Here is a 22,537-nt window from a genome sequence, read left to right as displayed (position 1 = left end):
TATTGTCTTTCCATATAAAGGTTCTGGTGGAAACTTTTGTATTTGCTGGTTTCTGATACGCCTGTAAATCTGACGGACAACTGGCATCCACTAGCAACAATGATGGAGAACCAAAAAAACTGTAATTTTGAAAAAGTTCAAAATTTTAATGCAATTATTTTTTTACAGTCCCAAAGGGGAACCTTTGTACTATGTCTTTATGTTTCTACTCCAGCCGTAAATCTGATGCACAGCTGCATCCGCTAACAGAAGCAACGAAGCTGATTTTCTCGGTGTATTTCTCCTTCTAACTGATCTGATCAGACGCTGGAAAACACTGTTATTGTGTTCTACTTGTGCTAAAAGGAACTAGCCTATCGGAAGCTATGCTAGCCTAAATTAGTATCTCAATGCTAACATGTTGCTAATGCTAATGTTAGCATCCACATGTCTAAAGAAACTCCATGTGAAAGATCAGAACCTCCTGAACCTGTGGTGAACAGATTATAAACTAAATATCTTTAACATTGAGTTCTTGTCTATTTAGTTATAATAAATGCTCTTTTAATTAAAAATGTTGTTTATTTTGTAGATTAAAATATGATTCATTCATTTCAATGAATTAGATTTTTATAATCATCAGTCTGGGTTTGGGCTCCATGTCTGAAAAATGAGAAAAAACATCAATTTAAAAACAACCATAAAACCAAAAACAGTTAATCATTGATTTAATAAGGCTTCTAACAACATTTGTCAGAAACATTTTAGCTTTAGAGATTTGTTGCTACAGAAGCCAGAAATGAACTCAGAACATGTTCAACTGTACAATCCTGAGTGAAGAAACTGGTGTCGGTTCAGGTCCAATTCTGCATCATAGAGCATCAAGAAGTTTTTAAATGTGAAGGTCAAACATTTTTACATTTCTCCAGAAAGCAAACATCACTTCCAGCCGAGTTGTGAAAAACTGTCCTTCAGGAAGTTCAGGAAGCATCAACAGTTTGTGATGATGATGATGATGATATGTCTTCATCATCCGGTCACAGCTTAAATGTCTCTACATGCTTCACGTCTGTCCCAACAGCAGAAAGCTGCTCATCTAGCTGCTGCAGCTCTACGTCAGGCAGCAGGTCAATGTTGTAGTACTCTATGGAAAGCCATTGATATTTAATAATAGTTAAAACGATGCTGTGTTGAGTAAACTATAAGTTCACAAGTTATTCAAATATAAGACTTTATATTAACTATAGGAAGTTATACTGGAACATTTCCTCCTGTTTTCCTCTCCACTGTCGGCACATGCTTAGTTTCCTCAGGTAGAAAAACAATCAGCTGGAATAATAAACTCAACTGTCCTGATCTGAACGTATTTCTGGTTTTTATTATATTCTGGCTTCGTTCTTCTGTATTTAACCAATTATGTAAAGATTTAGATTATAAATTACATTTAAAACCTAAACAGAAGCTGCAGTGATTTCACACTTACTGTGAGAAAGTATTCAAACCCCAACCTGAGACCTGGTTGTTCCTCCTGCTGCTGCAGCAGCACTACTGAATGTGAACTTTGACCCCATCTGCTGCCCTGAATTGATTTAATTCAGACGCAGGGTTTTCCAGCATGATGATTGATTGATGGTTAATCACATCAGATACAGGATTTATCTAGGGGTGTGATTACTTTTCCACATAGCGACGTCCTGGAGAAGAAAACTTCTCTCTGCATTTACTCATCTTCTGCTAACCAGAAGAAGCCTGGGAGGGGGAAACATCGAATACGGAGCAACTTTGAGCAATCTCTTAATTCTTTGCCGGTGATGAAGACTTCCTGTGGTCTTCGTCATGGTTACTTTGTCTGCCTGGTCCGGTCCGGTCTGGTCCCAGATCACAAGCGCTTCATTTGTCTTCATAACATCTCCAGAACATTTCTGAACTCTGCTAATACGCTAATTTTCTTAACACTTTAGCAAATGTTTAGCATTATCTTTGCCACATGGAATCAACATTGAATTGAGCAATTTAGCATTAGCATCTGCTAAACTCTCTGTTGATATAGAGCGTTAGTGTTCTTTTCTGAAGGGAAATGAGTCTGGAATGTTATCGGACATGTTGAACCTCCAGCAGGACGAGCGAAGTTTGTTTCCCTTTGCTGCTGCTCAAGCTAACCTGACACACACCATGTTTACTGCACATGTGCAGTAAAGCTGCTAGGCAAACACTGCAGCAATAAGCCAGCGATAACTTGAGTGGAAATGATTCTTCACTCACCTCAGCATGCTGGATGCTTTTTAAACTAAAAGTGAACTGGTAGCAGGACCTTGTTTATGATTAATTTGGCTAAAATTCACCTGACCACTTGGTGGCGTTCACAGAGTATTATTATTTTATTCAGTGAATAATGTGTCATAAAAACTAAACAAGACTGTGATTTTGTATCAGATGTCCCGACCTGACACAGCAGAACCTGGTGGCCATTTTTAACAAAACACACTGAGCAGCAACTATAGACCTGAAATTGTTTTGTTTTTTCTTATGTTTATGATCATAGTAGTGCTAGCTTGCTATTGCACTAATACTTAATTTTTTGTATAGTGCTTTAGCTTTTTTCTAACTTTGAAAGAGCTTAGCTTCCTCGAAATAATTTTTTTCATATAAATTCTAAAGGCCTAATTTACTTGAATAAAGTTTGGCATTTAAGTTGAAGTTTTTCGGCTCCTGAATTTTTCTGGTAGTTAGACGCTTATACTCATGCTCTTATTTTGAAGTCTGCAGCTCAGTTTCCTCTCCTCACATTTTCTTTTTATTTTAAAGAAACTTTATTGAGCAAGAAGGAAGTGTCATTGACACGATGGTGCAGTCAGGGTTGAAATTAGTGCTTAGCATTAGCTTTCACCAATTATCATGTTGGTGTAGCGTGTTAGCGTTAGCAACACTAATGTTTACGGTTAGTGTTTTAGGGTTAGCGCTGCTAACCTTTCAGCTAGCGGTGCCCACCACTGAGGTTTGCTTTCATCAGCGTTAATAAGCTGGATATTGTGTGGTGTTGTAGGCTGTGGCCTTAATGGTTGTCATGGTAACAGCATGGGTTAGAGGTCGGAGGAGGTCAACTGATTGGACGCAGCAGTGCATCAACATCATTCCATAAAACATCCAAACATTTTATCAGACATAAATCAGATCCTCAGTCCAGGTCCGGATCCGCAGCGCCACCTTCTGGTCAAACATCTGGACGTTAATGCAGAACATTACTGTAACGTTCTGGCTCCAGAGGAGTTTGGGTCATGTGACCAGGTAAGGTCTCTGCTGATTGGACAGAACACAGGCAGAGTTAAAATCCTTCCTGCTGAGTCGAGCAGGGAGGATCATGGGAAATATTTCAGCCTCCTCCACGGTTTGAGCAGATCGGATCGGTCGGCTCTGGCTGGTCTCTGACTCACCAGGTTCATAAGTTTTCATACAGCAGCATGCCGTTGAAGACGGTGAGCGGCTCCAGGGAGTGGGGCAGCCTCCCCCTCACCAGGTCCACACACACCGTGTCGCCGCGCTGCAGCGGCAGCACCAGGCTGAACACGGCCAGCGAGCCGCTGCTGACCTTTGACTCGGCCACCGGCTTGGCCTCCAGGTCTTCGGGCTGGTAGCCCCCCGAGTCCACCCGGACCACGCTATAGTTGGACTTGGCCAGAACCGCTTCGATCTTCTCGTTCTTGTGTCCCGTCAGGACGGCGCTGAAGTAGTAGTGTCCGTCCAACGGGGCGGTGAAAACACCTGTGGAGGATGGGTTTACGTATCAGAGCTCACAGTGGCTGGCTGGACCAGAACCACCAGAACCTGCTCACCTGTCACCGGGTTGTAGAAGTTGCCCTCGTTGACAAAGACCTTGTTAAAGACGACAGTTCCTGTCGTTTCCTTCAGAGCAGTGAGGCCTGCAGAGAATGACAGCCTGGGCCTGTGAGCGTCCACACCTGGAAGACCTGAGGACAAGAAGAGACAGGTCAGGCCCCGTGGACCGTCTGCAGCCAATCAGAGGCAGCGTGGACCGTCTGCAGCCAATCAGAGGCAGCGTGGACCGTCTGCAGCCAATCAGAGGCAGCGTGGACCGTCTGCAGCCAATCAGAGGCAGCGTGGACCGTCTGCAGCCAATCAGAGGCAGCGTGGACCGTCTGCAGCCAATCAGAGGCAGCGTGGAGCGGTTTGAGGTCAGCAGGACGTACCTGGTTCACCTTTAGGACCTGAAAAAAAACAGAGGAAATCAGCTTCTCTTGCTCTGCATCGCTGCTTTTGATCATCAGACATGAATTATGAGATCAAAATGTGATAATTACCTTTAAAACTTTTAAAATTTTCTTTCAGTTATATTCTAATGATTTCAAATATTTTGCTCCTCTTAAACCTGATCAAATGTATTATTGAGCACATTATAATACTAATAACAGCTAATAGCAAAGCTAGCATTTTTGCTAACTTTGAAGCTAATTTTATTTTTTATTTTTTTGTAAACTTTAAGTTGAGTAAAGTTCAGCATCTGTGTTGGAGTTTTGTCTGGACTCTATCTGAAGTTAAATATATGAAATAAAGACAATAAAATCAGGAAAGCATGTTTTTTGATGCAGTTGTTTGATGGAGTGAATAAATGTTAACTGTAAATAATAAAGTTAATTTATGAAAGTTCTGTATCACTAAAGTCACATTTTGCTATTTCATATAAATCTGCCTTTTATGTTACAGCAATTTTAAAGTTTGAAATCCCAAAATGCAGTGTTGAAGTTAGCATTTAGCATTAGCTTCTGCTAAACACCATTTTGATGCATCAGTTTATGTTAGTGGTTAATGCTAGCGCAGCCAGCAGTGTGCTTTAAAGGGAAGTGGAAAACAGCTGATTCCGAAACACTTTTGACCTTTGAAAAATCTCAAGAAATGTTTTCACATCTGGATAAAAACTAATACTGATGCCAGATTTATTTTAGAGCTGTAGGAATGAAGCTTTCCACCTGGAAATCCTCGGGATCCGGTGTCTCCTTCAGCCCAGGAGGTCCAGGGCCCCCGGGGGCCCGGCAGCCCCATCAGGCCTTTCTCTCCTGGAGGCCCTGGAAGGCCTCAGGGAGGAAGTTTTGATATATGATAAAAACATTAAAAAATTGCATTTCCAGCTGAGAAAAAAATCTGTAAGAATTTTAGCCGCATAAATCAGATTTTTTTAGACAAACAGTTTAATTTTATTCAGATCATAAATAAAATTAAAGTTTCTGCTGTTAAAACCTGGAGTTTATCATGCAATAGGAGAAGACGCCTAACGCAGACTTCAGTCTTTTAAGAAATGTTTGAATGGATGAACCATTCAAACATTTCATGTTTCTCCTTGGAGCTGAGCGCTCCTCTCCTGAGCCAATCAGAGGCAGAGGCTCATCAGCTCAGGTGATGGAGACAGTAACCATGGTAACTCAAAGTGCTCCCGCTGAGCGTCCAGCAGGGGGCAGCAGCTGACGGCAAGAACGATGAGCCTCTTTTAAAAAGCAGCTCTGAACATTTTAAAGAGAGGTTCTGGTCTGGATGAGTTGGACTGGAGGAAACCAGAACCACCTGACCCAGAAAGCAGCAGAAGAAATTAGCTCACCAGTCTGCCCAGTCTGCCCAGTCTGCAGCCCTTTCTGGACCTGGGCCAGGCTGGAGTTCAGGCTCTTCACCCTGCTCTGGACCCGCTCCTGGTTCTTTTGAACAGAGTCCAGGATTCCTCCATGTTGGATGAGGGTCTGGTTCAGGCCGGAGACGTGGCTCCACAAACCCGACATGTGGCGATTCAGGCCTGCAGACAGAACCCAGCGACACGTTACGGTCCGACACGTTACGGTCCGACACGTTACGGTCCGACACGTTACGGTCCGACACGTTACGGTCCGACACGTTACGGTCCGACACGTCAGGCTCCGGGATCAGGAAAACCCAGGGCACCAAAAACAACATCGCTTTAATGAATCAACTGCAATTACTAAAAACCAAGCACCAGCAGGGCCGGTCCAGTGCTGTCTGGGGGCTTGGGCAGAATACGACCAGGGGCCTCGCTTCCTGCTGAGGACTTCAGAGAAACCCGGGAGGGCCCGGGGTTTAATGAGCCCAGTGTAACAGCAACCAGATTGTTCCTCTGGTGACCAAATAGTATAACTATGAACTGTTAAACAATAAACCTGCCAGCTCCATAAAATCTTACATTTAAATATAACATTTTAAATACTTTCATTCATATACTGAAACCATTAAGTCAGATTTTACAGCATTGTTATTCTGAATAAATAAATGTTAAAACTCCAGATGAATCTGTGTTAACATTCATGGGACCTTAAGCAGCTGCTGAGTTCATTTATGCCTTGGGCCGGCTGTGAACGTGACCGCACGTGTTTTCAACCAGTAATCAACCAGTGGCTTTGAAGTGGGATTTAACTTCTGAAATATTTATTTCAATTGTAAGTTTTTGCTTTGTCATTAATGAGACTCTAAAGTTGTGTTTAAAGTCATTGACAATGTGCTGCAGTAACTTAATATTTTACACTTAAAACAGAAACTGGGCGGCCCCCTGGTGGACGGTGCTGGCGCTACACTGCAGGGCTCAGCGGGTTTTCTGAGGGAAACCCTGAACCTCATCTTTCCGTACTGGGCGAACATCATAAATAGGAAGCTTGGAGCGTCACTTCCTGTCGGTAAAACATAGAGGATGTTTGCAGGGACATAAATCAGATTTTAACGCAGCTCAAAATATTCCTGGGATTGGAGAAATCAGGATTTTTCTCCTTAAAGGCACAGACTTCTTCATCAGAGCTTCATGTGAATCTGACCTTCTTTGACCTTGGAGATGGAGTCGGAGACGCCGTCCAGCCTGGCGCAGACTCCCTCCAGCTTGGACAGCCTCTTCTCCAGCCCGTCTCCAGAGCGCCGGCAGTCGCCCATCTCCGCCACCAGCATGCTTTCGAGGCGGCGGACGTCCCGGTCCGTCCGGTCCAGTCGCTCCTGGCTCCTCTGGACGTGCTCCGTCACTTCCTGCTGAATCTTGTCCAGCTCAGAGATGATCTTGTCCTTGGTGTTTCCTGCAGAAGGTCAGAGGGAGACGTGAAGCCGGTGGCAGCGGCGGCGGTGGTGGTGGCGGCGGCCTCACCCAGGTCGGTGATGACGCTGCCATGTTTCTGCACGCTGTGCTCCAGGCCCTTCAGCGTGTCGTTGATGGAGCTGAAGGTGAAGATGATGTCGCCGAGCTCGCCCTGCAGCGTCTTCAGCTGGTTGCTGTTGAAGGATCCTCCGATCACGCTGTGGCCATCTAAAGGCTTCTCTGCGCCCAGGCCCGGCCCCAAGCCCCCTGCAGCAGGAATGCCAGTGGAACCGACACCTGAACATTTTCAGAACCAGAGACTAAAGTCTCCGATCAGAGAAACTTTGATTCCTGCAGCGTCTGACTGACAAACCGACAGACCAGAACCTGCAGCTGGAGTTCTGACTAGAACCAAGAGGATAGAGACACCAGTTCTACACCACCCAGTTCTGGTAGTTTATGAATCACTGAACGGTGTAGCACCACATTAAAGATCAACCTTCCCAACCACTCAGGTTCTGGTTCTGATTCTGCTCTGCATCAGATCCAGAACCAAACATGGAGAAGCAGCATTCAGCTTCTATGCACCACAGATCTGGAACAAACTTCCAGAAAATTGAAAAACAGCTGATGTTATCCGCCCAGAACCAGAACCTGTAGCTGCTTCCCTTAGTGATGAAGGTGGGGCTGACCTGTGAAGGAGTCGGTCCCGGTCCCGTCCGCAGCGCTGTGAGCATCTCCGGACCTCGTCTCGCAGCGAGCGGACGTCGTCCTGCAGCGGCAAGCAGACCCGGCTGCAGTCGCCGCCCTCGGAGTCCAGCCGGGTCTGGATGGTGCCGACGTGGCTCTCCAGGTTCAGCAGCGCCTCCTGCATGGCGCTCAGGTCCTGGGACCGGTTCCGGAGGTTCTGCAGCTCCGCCTCCACGCGGCTGCACAGCTCACAGTCCTGGCCCAGCATCTCCACCTCCATCACGATGCGGTTGAAGTTCTCACCATTGTCACCGGTCAGTGACTTGATCGCCTGAACGTCGTGGCTCAGGTCCAGAACCTGGACAGACCGTTTGGACCGCATCAGCCAATCACAGCTCAGGATTCCATCAGCATCACAGAACCAGCACCAGTACATGAGCAGAGAACCTACAGCTGAAAACGTATATTTACATGTATGGAAATACACAGGATGATTTTTACTGACGGTACATCAGAACCGAATTATCCTGTTTCTACAACGGAGCAACACGACCAGAACCAGAACCAGAGGTTTCACTGTTTTTAAATGACGAGAATAAAGTCATAATGTTATCAGGATGTGACATGAACCATTTTCGTTTCAAAGATCTTCTGCCGATAACAATCTGACTTATGTGTAAAAAAAGTACCAGCTGTTCAACATTCCTCATTTTGTTGTTTTATTTATTTCATGAAGGGAATTTAAAATTACTACTTCATTCTCAAAATATTAGAATTATTAGTTTATTCTTGTGTTATTATTATGTTTTCCTTGTAATATTACGATGTTATTGTCATAATATCTAAGTCTGACCTAAAACAGGAACATTTTTTATGAGAGGTTTTCCTGAGAGTGAACCGACTGCAGTTTTCTGACCGATCGCTGATTACTGATCTTTTAAAAAGGCTAACTTACTGATTCTAATTTTGTCTGAAATGTTGCTCAATATACCAAGAGAGTATATTGAGTGACTGGTCGGCTGGTCTGTCAGTCACACCTCTCACAGGAAAAAAGAAGAGCACAGAGGTTGATTTCTAGACTTTTGCCGAGGTTGACATCAACATCTGTGGATAAGATCGGCTTCACATATAAGAATCGGCCGATCACTGATCTCCCAATATTAAGGAAATCAGCTGGCCGATAAATCAGTGCACCCCTAGTTTTTCCTAGAAGTTTTCCTGGAGCTGAAGTCAGTGTGTTTTCATCGGATCTGGTCTCAGCTACAACTCTCCTCGTGTCGGTAACTCAAACCGTGTTTTGGAGAAGGTGGAGCGCTGAACTCACCCGGTCATGCAGAGAGTCTCCAGACACCGACAGGTCCTTCAGTCGAGTGTTGAAGTGTCGAATCTGACCCTCGTTGGCCACAACTCTCCACTCCAGAGATTTCTTGGTCGTGTTTTCTCTCCCGCCAGATAAACCTGTTCCTCCAACTGATCCAGCACTTCCTGCTCCACCTCCATACGATCTGGTGAAACCTTCCCCCGTGTCTCCGCCTCTTTCTTCTCCTTTACCTCCACCTGCTTCAGAAGCCCCTCGCCCACCCGAGCAGTGGCACTCCTCCATCCTCTTCCTCGTCTCGGCCGTCTGGTTCTCCAACGCTGACACTCTCCTGTCCTGCTCCAGCAGGTTGCTCTGCAGCTGTTGCACCTCCAGCTCCACGTCTTCGATCCTGAAGGTGCGGTCGTCAAAGCGGTGTGAGAACGCCGTCCGCAGGTCGTCCAGCTCTCTCTGGACAAACTCCCTCAGGTCAGCCTGCAGGTGAGAGCACACCTGGAGAACGCTGCTGTTGATGCTGAGCTCCAAGTCCTTCAGGAGATTTGCCCGAACATCGGTCAAACCATTGCGTCCTCCACTAGCCCCTCCCCCTCCAATTGCCCCGCCTGTAGTTACCCTCCAGTAGCTCCTCCCCCTCCCTGGGACTCTCCTCTGTCGCTGCCGGGGCTCAGGCGGCCCAGCAGGATGTTGAAGCTCTCTGAGGCAGAGCTGATCTTGTTTTCGGCGTCGCTCATGCGGTTTTGTAGGTCGTCAATGGAGCTGCAGCATCTCTGGGAACGCTGCAGCTCCAGTCGAAGCCTTTCGGCATCCTGTCGGTGGCGAACGTTGGCATCGTTCAGCTGCTTCTCCAGAGAGCGGATCCTCTCCTGGTCCTGTTGCTGCTGGCGCCGCAGGTCCTCCACGCCGGCCTGGGAGCGACAGAGCACAGCGTGAGATTCCCAACGGCCCGGACGGCGAGCGGAGCCAAACACGGAGGATTTACCTGACAGGAGGAGCAGGACAGCAGCACTCGGCGTTCCAGCTCCTTCAGGATGCTCTCCTTCAGGGAGCTCAGCTGGTCTCCACTCAATCCTCCAGGGGAAACGTCTCCGTCCAGATCGTTGCCCTTCCCGTTCACCAGGTGGTTGTTAATGCTCACCAGAGTTTTATCATGAGCCTGATGGGACACAAGCAAGTGCGGTTAGCATCCAACCAACCAATCAACCAACCATTGAACCAATCATGTTTAATGACTGGTTGAACATGATCAATGATCATTGAACCACTCAATGTTCAATGATCATTGCTCATTGATCGTTGTTTGGTTTGATGGTAAGTTCAACCATCCAACCAACTATTTAACCAAGCATCCATCGTTTTTGAGCAAATGGCAGGAAAGCAACAAATGAATGAATTATGCTAACAAAAAAGTACAACACACAGACAAACAGGTTTTTAATTAAATAAACACAAAAATTCACATATATTTTGCTCGTGACACATGGTTTATATGAAGATTTAGCATTAGTGTCCAGTAAATATGCTCGTGAAGCACTTTAGCATTAGCTTCCATGAAATATCATGTTGGTGTAGCATTTTAGCATTAGCAGAACTAATATTCTTCATTAGTGGTTTCTGGGTAGGGTAGCTAAAGTTTTAATTAGCGGTGCACACCCTGAATAAATCTATTTTGTGAAAACAGTTTTAATTGCTGAGCTTTTTATTTGTCTTGTTTATTCTATGTCATGTTTCTTTGGGATGAAAGTTGTATAAATGCTCTGATGTGGTCTAGCTACAGACCCTACTTGAATCTCCAGATCAGTGGTGTCAACATCCAGTCCTCAAGGGCTGGTGTCCTGCAACCTTTAGATGTGTCTCTGCTGCACCACCTGAATAGAATAATGAGGTCATTAAGACTCTGGAGAACTGATCTACACAAGGAGGAGGTAATTAAGCCATTTCATTCCTGTGTTTTGATACCTGTGGCACATCGAAATACTGCAGGACAGTGGCCCTCGAGGACTGGAGTTTGACACCCCTGCTCTAGAGAAAGTCGATAATTAGGCCAATTGAAATGTACTAATTTGGGACTTATTTCTGAGGTTAAATAAATCATCAGTTTGATAAATGGACTTGAGAGAATATCTGAAGTGAGTTAGGATGATGGTAAGAAGACCTTCCAAACCTCCAAGACTAGGAGGTCTAAAGACTAATCATCCAGACCACAGAAGAAGACCGTGACCCTACTGCTGTGCACCTTGGTTCGGTTGTCCAGCTGGTCCAGTTTGGTCTGAATGCTGTGAATCGTCTCTTTGATTTCGGGTGGCGCAGCATCTGCCGGGTTTTTTCCGGGTCTGACAGGTTCGTGGTGGAGGTGTTCATTCATGGTGGACTGGAAATCCTGCAGCTTGTCCGTCAGCCTCTGGATCTTTTCCTCCAACCTCTTGATTTCCTCCCGGTCCTGTCGTCCTGGAAGGGAAGGAACGGACCCAGCTTTCAGGTTTCATGTTCAGACACCAACAGCAGAAATCAAACCGCATCAACTGGAACGAAATGAAAGAGAAATGATAACATGTCTGAAGTTTCCTGTGAGTTTCTTGTTAGGTAAGTTACTCAGTCAAAAATTAACCACAATAATTTATTACTTCGCAGTTTATAAGAGAGAATTAAGGGTTAGCATTTTATTGATTTATAAATGTCACAGTTTCTAACTAAATATTGAAATATTTGTTTCCAAACAAAATATTTTGCTTCAAACTACAAATGTAGCTAACAAGCTAAGTATTAGTCTTCAAAGTAAATATTTTTTTAATCACTGTATTTTTATTGAGGTTTTTTCTTTCCATTCATACATACAGTTTGCGAATACAAAGAAGTGTTTATCCGACATAGAATAATATATGAAAAAAAAGAACAAAGAAAACAAAGAAAAAAAAAAAAAAACAAAAAAAAAAAAAAAAAAGGTTAATTAATCCCTCAACTTAATCCCATTCAGCCCACCCAAGTCACTGCTCAGAAGGCCAATGCACTACGTTCCCATCCCTGTCAAGAATGGAACAAATTTTGATAAAATGTGTTTACCTAATTGATCTGGAACATCATTGCATATTTTGAAAAGAGTTGAGAAAGGGCCCCCATGTTTCTTCAAATTTACCAGTTGAGTGTTGAAGAGAGCATCTAATTCTTTCCAGTTTCAGACATGACATAAGGTCACATATCCACTGTTTATGAGTAGGAGGAGCAGCACCCCTCCACCTGGTCAGAACTGTGCGCCTCGCTAGCACTGAGCAAAATGCCAGTGCCCTTCGTTTAGAAGCCGATAAAGGCAACTCCTTTCCACTAAAACCGAAAAGGGCCAAGAGAGGGCAAGGTGTCACCACCACTCCGGCCAAACCAGACATCGTACGGAAGACATCTTTCCAGAAGTGACCCAGAGCGGGGCAGGACCAATACATATGAACCAGTGTGGCTACGGCAGTTTTGCATTTGTCGCAGTATGGGGTGACTTCTGGATAAAAACGAGATAGTTTGCTTTTGGAAAGATGGGCTCTGTGTACTATTTTGAACTGAATGAGACAATGGCGTGCACACAAAGATGTTGTATTCACTAGTTTAAGTATAGAGTCCCATGTGTCATCCAGTATAGTAATATCCAAGTCTTCTTCCATGAAGTTTTAAGATTAGATGAGGAGGTCTCCGTCAAACTCAACATTTTACTATAAAGCCACGAAACCATACCTTTACGAGTCGGGTTCAATGATAAGATAGTTTCCAATAAAGTGTCCTCTGGCAGGGAAACTGAGCCTGATAAGTGAGACTAAATGAAGTTTCTGGTTTGCAAATATCTAAAAAAGTGAGATTTAGGTAAACCATTTATTGCCAAGTTCCTCAAAGGATGCCAAACTCTTCTCCATGAAAAGGTCTTTAAAATGAGTAAGCCCCTTCCGGTGCCACTCTAAGAACACCCCATCCTGAACAGATGGTCTAAAAAGGTGGTGGACTTAGGAGGGAAAAATCATGGAGTTCAAAGTATTTTCTAAACTGGCCCCAAATTTTCAGTGAGTGATTCACTACAGGGTTTAAATGGTTTTAGACGAAGAGAGTGGAAGTGGGGAACAGAGCACAGCCGGGATGGATATATCATTACCACTGCGCAGCTCCATAGCCACCCAGTCAGGACAGCCACCCTGGTTATGATAAAAATACCAAAACACTAAGCATCTAAGGTTGGCGGCCCAGTAATAAAACCGGAAATTGGGGAAGGCAAACCCCCCTGTTGTTGGTTTTTTGGAGTTGTAATTTATTGAGCCTTGGGCGTTTACCCCGCCAGATGAAGGACGAAAAAGTTGAGTCTAGCTCATTAAAAAGTACCAGGAATAAAAATTGGTAATGCCTGAAAGAGGTATAAAAATTTGGGTAGTATATTCATTTTAATTGAGTTAATACGCCCCACAAGGGACATGGAAAAGGGCGTCCACTTTGTAAGGGATCCCTTCACTTGGTTCAACAGTTGGATCAAATTCTCCTTGAACAAATGTTTATGTTTATTTGTCACTGTGATGCCAAGGTATGTGAATTTTTGTTTTTCGATTCTAAACGGGAGATTTGACAACTCTGACGTATTAGCTTTATTACCTATGGGAAAAAGTTCACTTTTAGTAAGGTTCAGCTTATATCCAGAAATCTGACCAAACTCATTTAATACATCCAGAACAAAAGGCAGTGAGGTTGATGGTTTGGAAATAAAAAGTAAAAGGTCATCTGCATAAAGCGACACTCTATGTTCCATGTCATTCCTCCAAATGCCGGATATCTCTTTACTGGTCCTAAGTGCAATGGCGAGGGGCTCTATAGCCAGATCAAAAAGCAGGGGGCTAAGAGGACAGCCCTGCCGGGTGCCTCTCTGTAATTTAAATGGTTTTGAAGTCTGAAAATTGGTACAAACCACGGCAGACGGTTGCTGGTATAATAGTTTAATCCATGAAATGAAGTTTCCTCCGAAGCCAAATCTACTAAGAACAGCAAAAAGATAGTCAAACTCAACCCGGTCAAAGGCTTTTTCAGCGTCCAAGGAGACAACACACTCATCCGAATCTGTGGCACTGGAATACATGATATTAAACAACCTTCTAACATTTAAAATACGAGTGTCGACCTTTAATAAATCCTGTTTGGTCTTTAGAAATAATTGATGGTAGAACAGTTTTCAAGTCTACGGGAAAGAATTTTGGCTAAAATTTTAGCATCTGTATTTAGGAGAGAGATGGGTCTATATGAGGCGCATTTCACAGGATCTTTGCCTTTTTTTGAAATCAGTGTAATACAAGCTTCGTAAAATGATTGAGGGAGGGATCCGTGTTTAAAACAATCAGTAAGAGTGGAGCTGAGCTGCACTGAGAGTAAGTCTGAGAATTGTTTGAAAAATTCTGAGGGAAGACCGTCCGATCCTGGGCATTTACCAGATTGCATTGAAGCTATTGCTAGGAGACTTCTGCCTGGAAATGGGTTCATCTAACCTGTTCTTAAGTTCTGGTGAAATTACAGGGATGTGTAGTTTAGCTAGAAATCATCAGTCATGTTAGGATTGGGTTGTGATTGTGAGCTGTAGAGCTCCTCATAAAAGTTTCTAAATGCATCATTAATTTGACAATGATCTGTGACTATACTGCCATCTTGTTTTCGAATTCTAGAAATAGTTTGCTTTGCCCTCGAGCCCTTAAGCATGGTTGCTAATAATTTATCGGATTGTCGCCATGCACATAAAATTTGGATTTGTTGTGTAAAAGCAGGCGTTCAGCTGAGTGTGTTGTCAGTAGGTCAAGCCTTGTTTTAAGTTCAATACGTCTTCTAAACAGTTCAGGACACTGATTCAGAGCATATTTTACGTCAATCTCTTTGATTTGTTGAATTAGGTTGTTCTGTTCATGGGTGGACTGTTTTTTACTTTTTGCTGAATAGGCAATCATCTGGCCTCTGATATAGGCCTTAAAAGCATCCCAAACCACAAGACTGGAGATCTCTTGGGAGGAGTTTGTAGCAAAAAAGAAACATATCTCATCTTGTATAAACTGTACAAAGTTTTCATCCGACAGCAGGGTTGAATTGAAACGCCAAGGTCCAGTTCTTAGGGGGAAGTGAGGAAGGGACAGTGACAAAGTAAGTGGGGCGTGGTCTGAAATAACTATGCTTTGATAGTCACAGGAACGGATCTGCTGTAGCCATTTAGTATCTGTGATAAAATAATCAATTCTCGAATAAGTTTTGTACATGTGAGAAGTAGGAGAACTCCCTCTTGTCTGGATTTAAGTACGCCACACATCACACAGCCCATATTCAGATAAAAAGGTTTGGATGACTGATGCAGACTTGCTTATGACATTACTTTTAAGAGACGAGCGGTCCAAAACTGGGTCCAGCCAACAGTTAAAGTCACCCCCTAGGACCAATGAATATTTATTAAGGTCAGGTAGGGAAGAAAATAGTTGTTTAAAAAAATTCTCATCATCTGTATTAGGAGCGTAAACATTGACCAAGGCGACCAGGGTGTCGTACAATTTCCCACAAACTATAATAAATCTGCCTTGTTTATCAGCTACCACATTATCGGCCTCGAATGGAGTATTCTGGCTGATCAGTATAGAGACCCCCCGTGCCTTTACCTGAAAATGGGAGTGAAAACATTGTCCCTTCCAACATGTCAGGAGACGACCCCCGTCTGAGCCTCTGATGTGAGTCTCCTGCAGAAACGCCACATCCGTTTTAAATCATTTAATATGGGAAAAAACCTTCCTTCTCTTGACTGGGTGGTTTAAACCTTTGACATTCAAGCTTAAAAATTGCAAGTGTTGACTCATGATTTCAAAGTTTGTGTGTTATCTTACTTTGACAGGTACAATAAGAATATGGCAGGCAGAGGATGGAACAAAAGAGATGAAAAAGAAAATAAAAAATTACAGTAACCTGCAAGACCTCTGATGGTGCCCTTATCCTCCCTCTTAACATTCCCCCCAAACTTAAACAGCTGCCAAACAAAAAACAACAATGTGGCAGCAAGCTCTTCAAACAACATTCTCAAAGACCCAATCTTCCAGTAGCTAACAACCTCAGAATAAGAACTAGAAAAAACAGACTTAACAATAGCAAACTAACCACTGCTCCTAGTAGGCATGGAGTAGGTGTAGACCCCCCACAGTGATGAAGATTTTGAAGACACCTTTTACTGGCCTCCATGAACACTATAAAAAAATAGCAATGTTTAAGGCTTAAAGTAATCACAGGGAGTGGTATTAAAAAAAGGCTTTGAAAACTGTTGGGACAGAACAAAACAGGTATTTGAATCTACACCTCCATTCATAAAGTCCAGCAACAGCTAAATGGTGGCCAGACCCCAAACCACCATTATGAGTAGGGTTAAATGACAACAGGCTATATTTACAGTACCTGCTGTGCCCCGAGATAAGCAGCCCACCCTGTTTCTGGAGTAAACCCCCGGCAGAGTGTTGCTCCTTTATTGGACTTCCTGTGGTTTTGGAAGCCTCTTGATGAACTGTTGAGCCTCTTCCACCGAACCAAGGAGTTTCTTGACACCGTTGGGCTGCGTTATGCGAAGACGGGCTGGGAAGAGAAGAGCCGGCCTCAGGCCCCGCTTGTAGAGATCCGCCATGACGTCCTTATATTCTGCCCGCTGGGCCAGCACGTCTGGGCTGTAGTCCTCCACAATACGAAGAGACGCGCCTTTGTAGTCGAAATTTCCTCTCCTCCTGGCTTCCCGGATGATGAGGTCTTTGACCAGGTACCGATGCAGGCGGAGGATCACAGGGCGAGGTGGACGTCCTGCGGGCCGCTTCGCTGCCAGAGAGCGGTGTGCTCTGTCGAGCTCTGGTGGGGTCGGGAGCACCTCTTTCCCAAAAAGTTCGCAGAGAAGGTTGGAGAAGAAATGAGTAGGGCGCCCACTTTCAGTGTCTTCGGGTAGGCCGAGGATACGGATGTTCTGTCGTCTGCTGCGGCTCTCCAAGTCAGTCACCTTGTCCTTTAGCTTAGCATTGTCTTCACGGAGAGCAGCACACGAGTCTTCGAGGCTAGCCACCCGCTGGCCCAGATCCTCTGTCGCGAGCTCCAAAGAGGAGACTTGTTCAGCCTGTTCTTCCAAGGCCTGGCGCACCTGATCCAGCTTGGAGCTTAACATGTTGACAGAGGACCCGAACTCAGACTTCAGATCCTCACCGTGCTGCTGAAGTAGTGCGGTGATAGCTTCTAGCGTTAAGCTAGCGTCCTCTTTCTTACTTCCTTTCATGCTCTTACCAGCCATTACTAGTGGATATATAATCAAAACACTAGCCAAAAAGTTTTTATATTAATTGGAGGCGTAAAATTAGCTTTCTGTGGGGTGAGTTTAATTAAAAGGTTGGATTTTACCGGAGCCGTCCGTTGCTACGTCTACCCTGACCGCATGGCAAACCGGAAGTCGTCTTCAAAGTAAATATTTGGTTAACAAGTTAAATTTAATTTCTTGCTAAATTAAATTTAGCAAGAAATTGTCTAAACATTTAGGAAGTTCAATATTTAGCTTACAAAATAAACATTCAGTTCACAATTAAATATCTAATATACAACTATTTAGAAGAATTTAAACCTAAATATCATATACTAACTGTAAACTAAATATATAATTTGGAGCCAAATATTTATTTGTAAACTAAATATTTAGCTTGCTTATATGATTCCTGGCTTCCTTATTAAATAGAAAACATAGGATGATAGAGGAAACGTGCCCCCTTCACTTCCGAGTGCAATGGTCCCATTTCCAATAAGGTCTGAGATTGACAGCGGTCCGTCCCGCCCCTTCCTGTTTGCTGCAGCAGGTCCTTCTCGGATCACCGGTACTGAATGTGAAACCACCACCAGTAACAGCTATTTCCAAACCGGACTCAGAGCTCCAGAACCAGGTACCGGACAACACAGAGACCGGAAGTGAGTTTCATTCATTGTTTCATTATGCAGCTGAAGGCAGCTCTTCCTCTTCCTCTGTTTGCTCCTCCTCCTCATCACCGGTTATTTCTAGTTCTGATTTATTTCAATGCTCCAGTTCAAATTAAAAGGCTTAATAATAATGTTACTCATCACTGGAGGAGCCAGGCAGTTGGACCATTACACATCATTTACCCAGAATGCATTGCAGCGTGAACAACATTCCTGCGACAATATTTTATTAAAATTTATAAAAACTAAAAAACCCAGTGTTACTACTGTATTGCTTTTACATCTAAACAAAATATTTCCCAAAATAAAGTCTATTTTTATTACTAATTGTGGTTCCTTTTAATGTTTTGACTGTGTAACTTTACAAATGGCCCCCATCGTTTTCACCTCTTAAATGTCAGTTTTAGTGACATTTAATCAAAGGCTCTAAGATTAAAAACAAATTAAACTTGTTTTAATATTTAGGGACTTGGCAGTAGTTTTTATTATTTGTGTAGACTCAATAAAAACATTGCCACCTAGTGGCAAAGATCAGACTCTTTGTTACCTCCATTTTGTCCGATTCCAAAACCACTTCCTGTCCCCGCTCCATTGGACGTGTGACTTCCTGCTCCGCCGCCAGCCGGACTGATGCTGCAGTCCTCTCCGCTGTAACCATGGCAACACTTCCACTCCATCTCCGTCACGGTTTTGTAGGCCACTTTGTAGCGTGGCCTGTAGGTCCGGTAGCTGCGGAGACACCAAACATGGAGGCTCAGTGCGCCGGTTCTGAGAGGGCCGGGTCAGAAATGGGTCAGCGGTCACTCACACCACGACCCGGCTGCACTGGGTGCTGCCCCAGCTGCACGGGTGGTAGTCGGGCTTCACGTAGGTCTCCACGCCGTCCTCCACCACGCAGCTCACAGTCTTCGTGAGGACGAACCGCACACCAGTTCCTTCAAGACAGACACACAGTTTAAAAAGTGGGTTCTGGTTCTGATCCAGTTCTGGGACACACAGTGGAGGGCTCTGGTTCTGGGATGTCACAGTTTATGGTTCAGTTTTAGCTCTGGAAGTACAAGAGGAGAAACAAAACATCCAAAGAAGAAGAAATCATTGAGGTCCAAATCCAGCTGCCTGCAACATCCAACCAGTCCAAAACATCAAAGTGGTTTCTGACTGGTTTCTGACTGGTTCCTGACTGGTTTCTGACTGGTTTCTAACTGTTGAGGCCCTCTGAAGTCTGGAAAAGAAGACTTGTTGTTCTTGAGAGAGCTTAATGTCACATGAAACTCTGTGGTGAGGTCAGCAGGTCAGGATGAATGTGTCTCTGTGTTGACATATTTTTGTCGAGAAAGACAGACACATCTGAACAGCCACTGTTTCCATAGAGACCAGGATGGTGCTGGGCCAGTGGTGATGTTCAATTCTCCATTCTGAATCAGTTTTCTGAGTCTTTTGGATTTCTGCAGATGTACATCTCTTCAGAGGTAGAGAAAGCATTTCGTGGGAGGCCAAAAACAACAGTGAGTGGCGTGAGTGCGAGGCAAGCATAACAGCTCCTCCACGGCCTCAATCACAGTCCCACTAAACCTCCATTCCACTAAACCACCGTCCCACTAACCAGATCCCACTAAACCACTGACCCACTAAGCTACTGTCCCACTAAACCTTCATCCCACTAAACCATGGTCCCACTAACCAGATCCCACTAAACCACTGACCCACTAATCTACCGTCCCACTAAACCACGGTCCTTCTAAACCACCATCCCACTAACGCACCATCCTACTAAACCTCCATCCCACTAACCACCGTCCCACTAACCAGATCCCACTAAACCACTGACCCACTAAACTACCGTCCTACTAAACCATGGTCCTTCTAAACCATCGTCCCACTAACCAGATCCCACTAAACCACTGACCCACTAAGCTACCGTCCCACTAACCACCGTCCAACTAAATCACTGACTCACTAAACTACCGTCCCACTAAACCACGGTCCTTCTAAACCACCGTCCCACTAACGCACCGTCCCACTAAACCACCGTCCCACTAGCGCACCGTCCCACTAAACCACCGTCCCACTAACCACCATCCCACTAACGCACCGTGCCACTCATTTCACTATTTCACTGATTTATTTCACATCTTTGAAATTTGCAGAATTTCTTCAGAGTTTGAAACAGTTTGATTCGACTGCAGCAGATAATGATTCATGAGCCGCTCACACTGACAACATGGGGACTATTTGTTGATAAATTCCTGAAATATCTGAGCAGCTGCTCATCTTCATCAGCTTCATCAGCGCTGTCTGGACTGGTGACTGGGTTCAGGTGGAAGTACCAGCACATTGGGTCAGACGGGTCAGAATCAGGTTATTTCAGTTTAAATTCAGTTCACATTTGGTTCAGTTCACTTCACTTCAGTGTCTCGATGAACTAAATTGAATCATCCCATTTGGCTCCAGAGGAATGACTGACCTGACCCGACCCGACCCTATTTTAACAGAACCTGAACCAGAAAAACTAAACTCTGCTTTCCACAGGAAGTTCTGGACTTGATTTGCATTCAGAATCTGCTGTCCAGTTCGGCTCTCTGTCTAAGAGCCATGTTGGTCCAACAGAACATTTTGGTTCTGTACGGTTTCTGAGATCCGGATCCAATGTCTCCATGTTTGCTTTCAGTGTTTATGTAGAGAAAGCAATGCAAGAGGTTCCGACCCAGTCCCAGCAGAACCATGGGATAATGTTTCAGGAATGAGTGACATCAGAACCCAAACCCAACCCAAACGACATCATTGCTCCGGATCAGAACCGCCACATGAAGGGAAGAACCTCCTGGTTCTCTGACCCAGTAGAAGGTCTGACTCAGCCAGAACTCGGACCTGCAGCCCGTTTGTCAGAACCGTCTCAGCAAACGGAACCAGAACGAGATTCCAATCTGATTCCAACCAGCAGCCCTCCCATCAGAAAGGTTCTGGTTCTCAGCGTTTTAAACTCAAATCAACAGATTTCTACACACACGTGCACGCGCCCAGTGACGTCATCGCCCCTGCTTCACCTCCTCATCATCACCGTTTCCGTGCACGTGTCATCTTACCTGTGTCTGCTGGCCGCTCGGGCTCCGTGCGCGTGCGCGTTCCCGCCGGCGTACAGGCTGTAGGAGGCGCGCATCGGGAACGTGCTCCTGGCGTGCTCGCAAATCCAGAGCACGAGCAAAAGCAACGGGAGCGCGCCCATCCCGATCAATACGATCAATGAGCCTATCGATCCCTGATCACCACGTGATCAACTGCTTAGATGGCGGGAATATCCCTCATCTCCATGGAGACGGCAAAAAAAGTTCCGAGAAGTCAGTCCTACCGATTCATGTTACGGTTCTGATCCAAACAGAGTCCAGATCCACAGCGGAAAACCGCACCGCGCTTATCCTGCTCGGACCCACTCCTATCCTGCCTTGGACCCGCTTTGGCCCGGTTCGGTGAGCTGCCGAGGGTCCATCAGAATCTTAGAAACAAAAGAGAGGAAAAAGTTGCGACAGACTGAACCGAGACCAGCTGCTCCTCCTCTTCATCACTGACCCCGCCCACGCCGGAGGAGAAACCGGAGCCGGGCGGCTGCAGCCACACCTGGACCGGGTCGAGTCCGAAGAGGTTCGTCTCGGTTCGGGTCAGGCATCCGGCTGCTTCTTGTTTTCAGTGTTATTATTCATTTATTAATTAACACACAAAATAAAAAAAACGAAGTTTCCTCAGGATGGCATTTAACCCCCAACCTGATTCTGACCCAACCGGGTTCTGACCCTGAATGGCTGAAGTTACCCAGAATTCATCTGTTCCACCTGTATGATCAGAACTGAGACTCAGCGGGTCTGAACCAGAACTTGAAGGTTCTGCACGGGCTGAGGAGATTTGTAGAGCCACCACTGATCAGAACCAACCCGGTTCTTCTTCAGGCCATCTGACCTTCTGACCCCTCAGGCTCTGCCCCCTCACCTGGATGGCCTGCAGGCAAACCGGACCTGCGTCTGCTGCTGGTCCGTTTGCTGCTGGTCCTGGAAACCAGGTTCTCTGGTTTCCAGGTTGCAGCAGAAGCCGGAATTTTGCGAAAGATGCTTCAACAGAAACCACAGAAGAAGAAACATCAGTTTTGGGCAGACCAGAACTAGAAATCCAGAACCTCACTTCCTTCCTCAGAGGAAGCGGAAGTCGGTCTGCAGCCGGGTTCTGAACGTCAGCTTGACCCTGCATGGCGCGGCGCGCTGGAGGCTCATCCATCAAGGCCGCCAGGAATGCTGTGGAATGTTTTGGATGTTTGGGATGTTTGGGAATGTGTGGTGGCCGAAAGCGGGTCAGGAATCTGAGGCTCCACGAAACAGTCGCCACAAATTCACCCAATTTCAGCTGAGGAGGAAACATCTGATAAAGGGGCGGAGCTACGGTTGAGGAAGAGCAGCAAAAGAGGAAGATGAGACTGACAACCCACAAGAGGGATCAAAGTTCACACATTTACCAACAAACCACAAGCTATGTTTTCTGACCAAGTG

At 45.1% G+C, this 22,537-nt stretch overlaps 1 protein-coding gene across 1 annotated transcript; it reads right to left on the bottom strand.

The window, feature by feature from the left end:
* Positions 1 to 690: 690 nt before the first annotated feature.
* Positions 691 to 21,538, bottom strand: LOC129355514 (EMILIN-1-like). The gene is given in 18 exon segments (XM_055025114.1): positions 691 to 3,738; positions 3,810 to 3,944; positions 4,185 to 4,202; positions 4,962 to 5,066; positions 5,585 to 5,773; positions 6,798 to 7,046; positions 7,115 to 7,342; positions 7,433 to 7,438; positions 7,734 to 7,763; positions 7,766 to 8,093; positions 9,060 to 9,664; positions 9,667 to 9,958; positions 10,033 to 10,206; positions 11,287 to 11,498; positions 18,556 to 18,737; positions 18,817 to 18,929; positions 18,931 to 18,943; positions 21,092 to 21,538. Coding segments are annotated over 18 exon segments (3,342 nt in total). The 5' UTR covers positions 21,232 to 21,538; the 3' UTR covers positions 691 to 3,415.
* Between the last annotated feature and the right edge of the window lie 999 nt (positions 21,539 to 22,537).

The sequence above is a fragment of the Poeciliopsis prolifica genome, unplaced genomic scaffold (genome assembly GCF_027474105.1).
Source record: "Poeciliopsis prolifica strain line A6 unplaced genomic scaffold, Auburn_PproV2 SCAFFOLD137, whole genome shotgun sequence".
Classification (NCBI taxonomy): Eukaryota; Metazoa; Chordata; class Actinopteri; order Cyprinodontiformes; family Poeciliidae; genus Poeciliopsis; species Poeciliopsis prolifica.
Note: the sequence above shows the minus strand (reverse complement) of the source record. Positions and strands in the feature narration are given on the sequence as shown.